At 35.2% G+C, this 11,924-nt stretch overlaps 2 protein-coding genes and 1 non-coding gene across 4 annotated transcripts in view; all 3 read right to left on the bottom strand.

The window, feature by feature from the left end:
- Window positions 1-3,606: 3,606 nt before the first annotated feature.
- On the bottom strand, window positions 3,607-3,678 carry Trnaa-ugc (transfer RNA alanine (anticodon UGC)). Its single transcript has one exon. It is a non-coding gene; the product is annotated as a tRNA-Ala (tRNA).
- A 1,765-nt stretch (window positions 3,679-5,443) lies between these two features.
- Window positions 5,444-11,924, bottom strand: part of LOC136035743 (WD repeat-containing protein 3-like) — a 9,599-nt gene continuing 3,118 nt past the window's right edge. Inside the window, exons 2-3 of the mRNA XM_065717713.1 lie at window positions 11,512-11,734; window positions 5,444-5,608 (exon numbers count right to left, since the gene is read on the bottom strand). Of these exons, the coding sequence (XP_065573785.1) occupies window positions 5,444-5,608; window positions 11,512-11,734 (388 nt within the window). The remainder of the gene's footprint in view (window positions 5,609-11,511; window positions 11,735-11,924) is intronic.
- Window positions 11,522-11,924, bottom strand: part of LOC136035384 (elongation factor 1-alpha-like) — a 23,737-nt gene continuing 23,334 nt past the window's right edge. For both annotated transcript variants that reach the window (XM_065717156.1, XM_065717155.1), the window contains exon 6: window positions 11,522-11,734. The gene's annotated coding sequence lies outside the window, so the exon portion shown is untranslated. The remainder of the gene's footprint in view (window positions 11,735-11,924) is intronic.

Below are 11,924 nucleotides of genomic sequence, written 5' to 3'. Positions count from 1 at the left end.
TCATCTCCCATGGTTAGAAAACATAACATAAGGTGATATAGACTTTATTTATCCACAAACAGTGCACAGGGCGGGAATAAGGCTAATAATTAAATAATACAGAAACTTCTATATCTTGTACAAGTAGGGATGAAAAAAAAAAAATAAAAATGTAGGTATTACTGATATTACTGATAATGTTTATATTAATGGACTATTCAGGTAGCTAGGATATAAGCCATAATCTTACCTCTATAGTCATATTTGCATATTTAATCCAAATTTAAAATTCATTTACGTCTGAAATTAGCTTTACTCCTACCACTAAACATACCAATTCAGCTTATATATTTGCGTATGAGGGGGGGGGGGAGTAATTTCAAACTTACGTCTATAGTCAAAATTGCATTCTGGACCCAAATTTAACATTCATTTACGTCAAAAATCGACTGAAAGAGACGACTCAGATGATATTTGTATATATTTAACCACGGTCACATTGTAAGCCACGGTCATGAGAGTGATCAAATACAGGTTTGAAAGGTGAAAACTTTGAAAGGATTAAAAATATTTGTGAAATGCTTTCCAAAAGAATTGTATAATGATGGCCTTAGGTAGTTGTTTGACTGACCGTATATCGAACAGTAAGTTAAACAAAAGTATGGTTTCATCCCCAATGAAAGGAAGGTTAACAGTAAGCAGATCGTTCCATAGTGGGGTAGGAAGAGGTTACAAGAATGGCATTAAGAGAAACTACTTGAGAGGAGATAAATAGTGAAGGTTTGAATAAATTAGGGTGGAGCAGGAGCAAGTACAGCTGTGTTGGCCTGTGGTCGCTTCGTGCTATAAGCAGTAGTAGCGGTAATCATAGATTATTTAGAGTATTTTGAAAATTTGTGGCAATGGAAAAAAAAAAATTGGGTCTCCCTTTTTCAGGTTTCTCCAGCGGGATGCATGATTGTAACAATTAAGAGAAGCCTCGTTTGTTCACAAATCATAAGAACGAATACTATTTATATGCGATGGAACGGTTGCTAAACAGCCACCCAAGTGAGGCAGTTTGCTTTGTCGTCTCATCGAGTATCGAATTGCGAAAGGCGCTATTTTAAATGCAGCAGTTTAAAAGCTTGAAATACTAACCTCCGACAGCGACTTGATGTGTGGTGTTGCCCCAGGGGCATAAGTTCCAAGTTACTTAAATAGCAAATTTTAAAACAGACTTTGCAGATATTTTCAGTCGGTCCTCTTGAATAGGTTACTAAATAGTAAAAACCTGGCATCCTCATTGATGAATACCCAATCGACCTTGTCCTTCTAAACTACAAAGAGGCAGTGTTTTAACAGCACAAACATAGGTAAAACAATGCTCAGACCTTCTGTATTCAGTATTTAAAATCCTGATATTTGGACATTTTCTTGAAAATATATAGCTGTCAAATTTGCTTCTAGACATCAATGTAGAAAAATTATCAACAATATTTGGAATGCCCTTCAAAATTTTCCTACCCTTCAACGAGCCTATTCCTAGGCTTTTAATTTTCGGCCTGGCTCTCTTCCAAATCTACAAAAACTTGTTGCGTTATTTGTTCAACCTTATATTACGGTCTGATTCTTAAGATATTCTCGTTCACGGTTGATCAGCTTGCTCATACTCGTCAGCTCGCTGAACAGTTCAATATGACGAAGCGTCTCGGTGGAGGTCTACTTATCTGAGACACAGGAACAAGACTGCTGTAGTCGTTTTAATGACGAATATTTGCGTAACCTTGTAAACTCTATGAAGCAAAATCAGTGAGCCTTGGTAGAAAACGGTCTCATTTCTAAGTTCCCTTCAGCAAGACAAAGTATTCTACTCAGGAAAAAGTAGTTATTCTTTATGTGGTGAGAAAAAAAAAAGTGAAAATAGGAACTAGACCCGCAAAAAGCGAGTTCAGGAATACTCAGGCAATACTAGACACACTTTTGTTTTTGTAGGACAAAGTAAATTCCAGCATCTTTTTTTTACCACAAGAAACAACGGAGACGAGTTTACTGTCTAGTAAATCTATTAGAGAGAGTAGTTTGAATATAACAACATTACTTGTACGGACTGATACAAAGGAAAATAAGTGATAGTTTCTGTACTAAAAAATGAGCATCTGTAAGAACTTCTCCTGTTTTTCTTTAAATGAAATATCATGGACTATAGCTTGCCAAAACCAAATTCCTGTCGCAAGATGAGCAACGACATTGTTTTTTTACTTGTAAGCTCTGAAACCCCAAGAGGTTCTAACTGAAAATAATTTCTCAGCATGTGATACTGCTTTACGTACAAGCAAAACATTTCAAGAATGCTTTATTTTCAAAGACAATTTGCATAAATTTAAGCGAAAATTGCACAAAAGCAAACTGTACCCAGGCCAAGACACGAGATGAGGGGAGATAAGCCGAGGGCTTCAAAGATTAAAATACAATTCGATATACACACTTCTTGGAAAGCAGTATTTATTCATTATATATAGTGACGTTGTGCGTTCGGTGGCACCTTACCATGGTAGAAAGACGAGAGGCAAATGGCCCCGAGGGCCTGGACATGTCTAGCGTTTTTCAAGCAAAAATTATCCCCATTTCATCAATACGAACGCGTGTTATGCTGTATTTCAAACTAGGAATTTTGAACGGCGATTTAGCGTATTATTGGTTTATTTATAATTTGTTTTGTAAATTCTACCCCATCTCTGTGATTTGATTGATAAACTGCGAAACTCCATCTCAGCTCACACATTGTAGGCTCTAGCTCAAAGACAAACAAAAACACTTTTTTTGCCGCCAGCCAAGAATTATGCACAGCTTTCATAAATATGATTTCAAGCTTGTTTAAATCGGGCCGAAACTTTAACAGAGGTTAGATCCTTACCACTTTCTCATACGTAATTGAAATCTGTAGCATAAAAAAGGACAAAACCCAAAAATTGCTCCCACACAAGATTAATTCAGATGAAATATGGCTAACAGAGGCTTATTAAAAATGTTGAGAAAACAAAAATGGAAGAAAAAGCGCAAATTACACAAAAAAAGTATTGTGCTCCACTGATAAAATACTGAAATTTTGGAAAAGAGTATGTACCTATCACGTCAGGATTTTCTTAGAAGAGAGCATAGGATGCTATAAAACAATTTTGAATCTTTGCTACCGTACCCCCATAGTCTATGGTCATGTCGCTTTCATCGAAATGGCACTAGTATTACTCTATCAAACACCTACAGCGATATTGTGAATTCATCACAAAATATCCCCTGACGTAAAGAACTTAAAGTTGACACGCAGAAGAATCTAGAAAATCAAAAATCCATCTTCTACTCCACCCCTGAATTTTTTTTTTATAAATTATAATGTACTTACCCTTAGTAAATTAATTTTTTCTTCGGTTTTAAACTGCAATTTGTCAATGACTTCTGACAGCTGGGGAGACCCAGTAGCAGTTGCATGATGAAGCCGTAGGAGGAAAAACAGAACTCTTAAAATTCCCTCTACTTCTACTTTATCCTATAACAACTTTTCTAAAGCTATTAAAAGCTGTGCGACATATTCCATTGGCAATGTATGTAACTTTTCCTTCAATTCATTAGGAATAAAAATTCAAAAAGTGGAGCTGCGGGGGATCGAACCCCGGGCCTTTCACATGCAAAGCGAACGCTCTACCACTGAGCTACAGCCCCATGCATTGAAAATACAATAATTGACAATTATAATTTAAAATTTGCAGGCTAAAGGAACGGGACAAAAAAAAGAAAAAGAAAAAAAACAATGGATAAATAAAAAAAAGGATCATATTATTGAATTGTTCCCCTTCTAAACTATGTAGATTTATAGGCGGTACCTGTAGATTTACAGGTGAATAGGCGGTAAGTTCTGTACTGAAAAATGCGCAATTATGAGAATTTCTCCTGCTTTTCTTTAAATGAAGTATCATGGATTGCTGCTTTTCAGAGCCAGATTCCTGTCCTAAAATGAGTAGATATATTTTTTTAATGCGAAATCAGACAGCAAAAGAGGTTCTCATTGAAAACAATTTATCAGCGTATGACAATGGTACAAGTATAGGCCAATAATTCGAAGACATTTATTCTTCTTTTTTTTTGCGAGAAAATTTGTAAAAAATTAAGCGAAAACTGCAGCAAAGTAGACTACACCCAAGCCAAGAGGCGAGAGAAAGGGTGAGGGATCAGCCGAGGACTTTTCAAAAATTGAAATGTTTATTTCGTATTTACACTGAATAATTTCTCAAACCACACTGCCTTTCTATTTTCAAACTTAAACAGAAAGAAACGGGTGCAATATTTTAAACGACAAAGCGGACAAAAACATAAAAAGCAAACAATAAATAATAAAAATCCAATATTTTGACTACACATCCAGAAGGCTTTATCAGCGCTAAAAAATTGTGAAATAAAAGAAACCAGCCTAAAAAACAACAAATAAACACCAGAAATGATAGAAGGAAAAGACGAAAAGAGATCTCCCATTTAAATAATAATCCCAAAAAAACACGTCCCAAAGCACAACACCAAGATGTTTTTCTTAAAACGTTTATTTTGTTATCTTTGTTTTATCATGTTTTGTTTAGGCTAGTTTCTTTGATTCTTTCTTTTTACCATTGATAAAGGCTTTTGGATGTTAAGACAAAATTTTCGAATTTTTTTTTTTATTCAAAGTTTGCTTTTTTTTGTGTTTTGTCCACATTTTATGCTCGTTTTTTCTTTTTTAGTTTAAGTTTGATATATACAGTTCTTAGAAAGCAGCATTTACTCATTATATTTAGTGACGTTTGCTTTCAGTGACGCCTTACTATGGTAGAAAGAAGAGGGGCGAATGTCCTAGGGCCTGGACATGTTTAGCATTTTGAAGCAAAAAATATACATGCTTCATTAATATGAGCGTGTGCTATGCAAGTTTTCGAACTGGAAGTTTTCGGATTAATGCCATTTTTAGTGTTTCTTTTACTGAGATTTTAATTTTTAAGTTTGAACCTTCAACACCGCGTTAATTTTTGGTAAATTTCACTTTTGTGGATATTTTAATTTTTAAGTTTGAACCTTCAACACCGCGTTAATTCTTGGTAAATTTCACTTTTGTGGAGATTTTAATTTTTAAGTTTGAACCTTCAACACCGCGTTAATTTTTGGTAAATTTCAGCGGAAGATTTCTGAACTTAGCCAATCTAATTTTACGTTCTTAAAGATAACTTCTGAAATATAAATATGTGCCAAGAAAACGCTATTTTTTCTTTAAAAAAATAATAAACAAACAACCAGCTTATCATTAGCACACGTACATTCTTAAGACAATGGATGAAATGACTATGTCAAGCTATTACTCATGAATCAAAGTACATACTTCATAAATCCAAATGCATAGCTACTAATACCATCACGTTGCAATAATATTACTCATAAATAGAAAGTTAACAAATTTATTCAAATTTTACAAAGATAGAACTGCTCTTTTGATCGCCAAATCTTTCCTATTTTTCTTTTTCCTTTTATCTCGAGCTTTCAATGTGGCATCAAGGAATAACTGAGTAGCCTCTTTTTCTTCAATTTCTCTTTGCAAAAATTCCAAGGCAGCCATGTTAAATCCAATGGTATCCTAAAAATATATTTCCATGATTTAACATAAGTCACTGGAACTAAGATTTAAATAAGATTACTACTAAACTAATAGCTTCACAAATCTTCACCTATTGTAACTAAAACCAGGCAAAAAAAATACCTTATGAAAAACGGGACTTTACCATGTCGTAAAATGGATAACCAAAAGAAGAAGGCAGAAAATAATGCGAAAACCCGTCAGGTATATCATATTTCCCAAATTACTTTGATTTTCCAAAGCTCTTAATCAGTAGTGTCGAAAGTATTAATTTTGACAAGCTTACTGAACTCAAAGTGCTATCAGAATTAAAATATATATATATATATATATATATATATATATATATATATATATATATATATATATATAGCTGTTACAGAAGTACAGTCCCTCCACCAGGGTCTCTTCATTCGATCAAAGGTCTCTTCGTTTGTCAAATTATTCAGAATTTATCAAACTCCGTCCTTCAGATCAACCACTTGGGAAAAGGAGGAGGTGTCTCTCTTTACTAAGAGCAACCTTTACCCAAAAATTATTCGTGTCCCTAGTTTATTTGAATATGATGAAATCCTTTGGATAAGTATCAGGCCTACAGTACTTCGCCATCCCTATAATATTACTGCAATAGCTGTCTTCTATTACTCGCCAAACAAGATTATTGAATACAAAACGTAAATTTATCCAGCAATTGTAAACCAGCGCTAATTTTGTTGTCGCTAAGTATCCAACTGCTGGTCTTTTCTGGTTGGTTACGTCAATAATCTTCAGACATAAAAGCGCTAATAAACTGAGAAAAATAATTAAAAGGGAAATATGTACATCTGCTCGATCCTAGTACAAAAATTAGGTCAAAGAATTGTTTACTAATAAACCAAAAAATTAGTATTCCGAGGTAAAAAAAAAAAAGTAGTGTGGTAGGAGTCTAGACAAGCTTAATTTCAACCTATTGAATCGCCTGAACTTACTGCTAATAATCTTAACAGCTTCTTCGCTTCCATCGTCATAAGCCTTCCCGCATTGTCTTATCGATTACCAACAGATTATCTCTCATCTTTTTTTTCTTCTATTTCCCTGTCTGAGATCAAAAGAAGAATTGTAAAACTCGGAAAAAACCAGTGTTTGGCCTTTGGATATCAAAAGGCCAAAAACCTTCAAAAACCATCTGACCTTGTTAACCACAATATATTAGTCGATAAACTTGTCACTGAATTCAATATTAATTCTTTCCTTGTGAAATTGGCTGCCTCTTTCTTATCAAGCATCAAAATCATTCTTTCAGTCCCCTCCCTGTCCATAATGGAATACCCCAAGGTACTTTCCTAGGCCCCTTCCTTTTTTCAGTTATGATTAATAGCCTCGCTAAGGAATTTCCTGACAAATGTAAATTTGTTGATAACCAAACGGTTGTTGAAACCTATTACAGAAATCTAAAAAGCAGCCCTATACATGAGAGTAAATCCCAATAAGTCTATGATAATATCAATTTTTTTATTTAAGAACTCACCCCATATCCTCTGCTCTATACCTCCAGATATTTCTGTATCCTTGTTTAAATTACTTGGGGTCACAATTTCTTCTATTATAAGGTGGGATATTCACGTTAAAGATATTGTCCATAGAGCTAATGTGCCTATTTCCCTTTTTATGCTCTTAACTAAATTTAGCGCCCCCCAACCATTCTTTATGGATTTATACTTCTTTTGCCCGCCCACATCATGAATACGCTTGTCCAGTTTGGCATCCTGGCATCTCCCGTGAAGAATCAGAAAAAAAATCAATAAAAAAAAGAGCTCTGGGGATAATTTTCAAAGAAGCATAGGTACCATACCCACTCCTTCTAAAAAAAAAAGGCCAGGTTGAAAACACTTGAGCACAGGAGAGCTACGTTGTGCCACCGTTTAAGAAAAAGCAATAATAAACCCTCGCATTTAAAACATTTTCTCCAAGACTTATCATATATATATCTTATCCATTCCTTATCCATACACTGCGTGCCAAGGACTGTTTCTGAACCCGTCCCTATCTTGTCCCCATTCGTTGCTTTACCTCCAGATATGAAAAACCTTTGTCCCCTTCATTAGGCTACTGATAAAACAAACCGCTAGTTTTACTTTTTTATTATTTGTTACTGGTGATACCCAAGTTTTATGTTCCTTTGCTTGTTTTGTTCTCTCCCCCTTTTCGTATACTCTTTTAAACCTTTTTAATGTATATTTTATTTTATTCTGTTTTTAATTTTATCAATTTTTACCTTTTTAACTTGCTGACATTTTGCAGTTTAATATTTGTGACTAAGGAATGGTCGTGATTCTGATATTGTTGTTTTGGCATTGCTTGCAAGTTTTCATTGTTGTTGTGCTTTTTTTTACCATTCCTTTGCTTATATATTTTTATTATTATTATATAGAAATGGGAATTTGGCCCTTCGGGGCTTTTGATAGAATGTTTTGAAATGAATGTCTTATCTTATATCAATCCAATGCTAACAAGTCAGCCTAACCGTCAGGGGTGTAAGTCCATTTTTTATAACACAATCAGTAAAAAAAAACATGAAAACAAGATCAGAGGTGGAGTTTCGTATCTTCTGACTTTTTTTTTAATAAGCACACTTCAGTAATTTCATTAATTTACCCAGAGAAGCTGAGCAATATAGGAATAGCCTAGCCTTCAAATGCGATTGAAATGGTTAACTAAAAAGTTTATAAGCAAATTTACTCTCTGAAAAGTTTCAAAAAGAGAATTAATCCCACTTTTGGGAAAAGCAACAGAGTTTTTCTTTAGAAAAACTTATTATTTAAGCCACCTTGCATTAGAAATTACACTCTTTCAAGATGAAACTTTTGAAATTCTTAATATGGAAAGACGATCCCGTTCCAAATTTGACGCATGATTTACTTACAATAAAGTGAGTCAAATGTAACCGAAATGTTACGTTGAAGAACTTGTTATACGGAGGCTAGGCACAAGGATGGAGTTTTCTACTCAAAAGCAGAAATAATGGTTCAACAAACAAAGACTCGGCGCAATAACTTCAGATAACTTTAGATCGTCCTCTCTGATATACACTGTAAAACTCCATTTCAGCTCACAAATTGTAGGCTCAAGCTCAAAGACAAACAAAACACCCTTTTTGCCTTTAGCCAAGAATTACACACATCTTTCATAGATATGACGTCATACTCATTAATCCGGACCGAAACCTACACTTTCCATAAAACTGCAGAGGTTAGATCCTTGCCACTTTCTTATACATAATTGAAATCTGTGGCATACAAAAATAGGACAAAACCACTTTATTGCTCCCGCACAAAATTAGTTCAAATGAAATGTAGCTAAGGGAGGGTTATTACAAATATTAAGAAAATTAAAAAAAGAAGGATTTTTTTTAGCGAATTGCACAAATTACCTCCCTTACCTCAGTATATGCTAATCAGGCCAGGATTTTCTTATAATTTTTGGAAGCTTTAAGGGGTAATCACCACAGCTGAATGCCACGACTCTATGGTCATGTGTCTTTCCTCGAAATGGCACTAGTACTACTCTATCAGGGTGTGCAGGTATCTCAGTTGTTCTCAGCCGATTTTGGATCATGCTTCACATAGACATTTCTAAAATATCGATGCCCCCCTCGTGATTTTTAAAGTTTGTTGTACAAAATTTTACGTGTATTCAGTTGAAGGAACATTAAAAGAACAATAATTTAGTATCTCTTAACGGGTCGTCCTCTAGGCATAATTTACACTAAGGAAAAATACTGTTTGAATACAAGACCTTTTATACACTATATGATGCTATTGCAATACTATCACGAATCTTTTTTGCTCTTTAAATACATGTGAATGTAACTTCATTCACATTAGCAATGCTATGTTTTTTAAAATTCAGGCTACAAAGTATAGACGCAAAAAGGTGCACGTCCTGTCTATGTCCCAGCAAAATATTACCATGCCCCATCGGCTGGGCCTGCGCTTCACGTTGGGAACCACGGATGCAACTGAACATTCGTTTAACTGAAGCCCGTGCAACTGAACCCCTTACAATCCATTTAACTGAGCCCCAGTTTAAATAGACCCCCGTGCAACTCAACCCACGCCTAACTGAACTCCACTTTGCTGAACCCTCGTACAAGTGAACCCCCATTCAACTTGACCCCCGTGCGACTAGATCCATAAGCATTTCAATCCCATTTAACTGAGACCCATACAAACTCAATCTATTTAGCTGAACCCTCGCTCAACTGAACCCCCGTTTAAGTCTTCTCCAATTTAACTCACATCCCCTCCCCGTTTAACTCGACCCTTATGTAACTCAATGTCTATTTAAATCAAATCCTGTTGGATACAACGCAACCCAAGGCATAAGAACAAGTTTGAATTAGCACTGATAAGAAGCTGAAAATTTGCCTCTCACTTCGATCACAGTTTCTAACTTCTATTACAAATTTGGGCAGCCACAGAACTTTTCCAAATTGAAAGAAACTTTCAGGAATGGGCTTATTCCTATCTCATGACCCGATAAAATATTTTGGTTTTGGTTTTACTGTAAGCTATGAGCTTTTCAATTAGAGCTCAAGTAAAGATTCGTCGAGGAGCAAGTGATATCACTGATTTTATACCCGGCTCGCTGACCTCTTACAGTTTGATTTTTGAAGTTACATAAAGCCTATTGTTTGGGTCGATCCACATAAGATCAACCCGAAAATGACATCCGTTTTTATGGGGTGGAGGAAATAAACCACCAATTCCGAGAACCACGGGTGGTTACCCACTTCAGCGCCCCAACGATGTTCAAGTGACCCACTAGTGCTGGAGAAAAAAAAAAACAAAGAAAAAGAAGACACGTGCAGGTTTTTTATAGCAATCAAGAGTTGTTTCGTAATTCCCAAGAATTTGTTTCTTAATTAATTCTATTATTGAAATGAAAATAACTATCATTAACAAATCAGCTTTGCATATGAATAAAATTTTTTCACTTGGTTTTTAAAACTCACTTGGTTTTCAAAAGTTTTGAAAAGTTTTCAAAACTTTTTTGTTTTTTTTCCCACTTTCAAAGCTGACGGGGAAGAGGAGTTTTCAAGAGAGGGATTTTAAGCACCAGTTGATGAGCTTCGATCACGGAGATTTCTGTGGCAGACCTTTTATGGTTTCGAGCCTTTATCCTCCAAACATAACAATAAAATCGCATTTCGTGCCATAAGGCATTTTATAATGGTGTTGTTGTGACAAAACTATTAAGTACATAAATGTAAATATTAGCTCTCAAATAACCTTAAAGAGCTCTCTAGGATATTCTAGTGTCCTATTAGTACTAGAGAAGTAAAACAGATAAAGGGAGACTTATCAGCGTTTCTGGCTCAGCTAAAAAAATTCCATATATTCGACTCCGCAAAAAACTTTTACTGTCAAGATAAATTTAAATAATAGCTATCGTTCCTGAATCAGCATTATAGGCAAGTTAAACTTGAGTTGAAACAAGTTAAACAAGTTGAACAGTTGAAAGTTAAACAAGTTGAACTTTCATTTCAAGAGAAACTTTCTCTTGAAATGAAAGTTCAGTCGCACCGGGTTCACTTGCATGACAGTTCAGTTGCACGGTGGTTGAGTTACATAAGGGTTCAATTACACGAGGATTGAGCTGCACGTGGGTTAAGTTACATGGGGGTTCAATTGCACATTGGGTCAGATGTGCGAGGTTCAGTTACACGAGGGTCCAGTTGCAACGGAACCCTATATCATTAATCTATAGCTATTTTTTTTAATCTGGACAATAACGAATAGCCAAAAAAAGAACTAACCAAAAATAAAAGGGTCAGAATACAGAAGTGTCTGGATACCAGGTTTAAAAATCCATTTTTCACCCCACCCCTGAATTCGTTTTTTGATAGATAATAACATACTTACCCTAAGTAAATTAATTTTCCCTTCCGCTTTAAACTTCAATTTTTCAATGACTTCTGATAGCTGGGGCGACCCAGTGACAGGTCCATGGTGAAGCCGTAGGAGGAAAAACAAAATTCTTGAAATTAACTCTACTTCTACTTCATCCTCTAACAACTTTTCTAAAGCTATTAAAAGCTGCGTGACGTAGTCCATTGGCAATACAAGTAACGCTTCCTCCAATTCACTAGAACAAAAAGTTATAATAAAAGATGGTACTGTGGGGGAACGAGCCCCGGGCCTTCCACAGGCAAAGCGAACGCTCTATAACTGAGCTACCATCATTTTTCAACACTTTTAAATAGAATGTAACCAAAAGGAAAATTATTGCACAAAATTGTTCTTTTACGATGGTAAAACAAGTTTGTAAATCATAA

This window comes from Artemia franciscana, chromosome 14 (assembly GCF_032884065.1).
Source record: "Artemia franciscana chromosome 14, ASM3288406v1, whole genome shotgun sequence".
NCBI lineage: Eukaryota > Metazoa > Arthropoda > Branchiopoda > Anostraca > Artemiidae > Artemia > Artemia franciscana.
The sequence above is the reverse complement of the archived record's forward strand: the minus strand, read 5'-3'. Positions and strand labels throughout refer to the sequence as shown.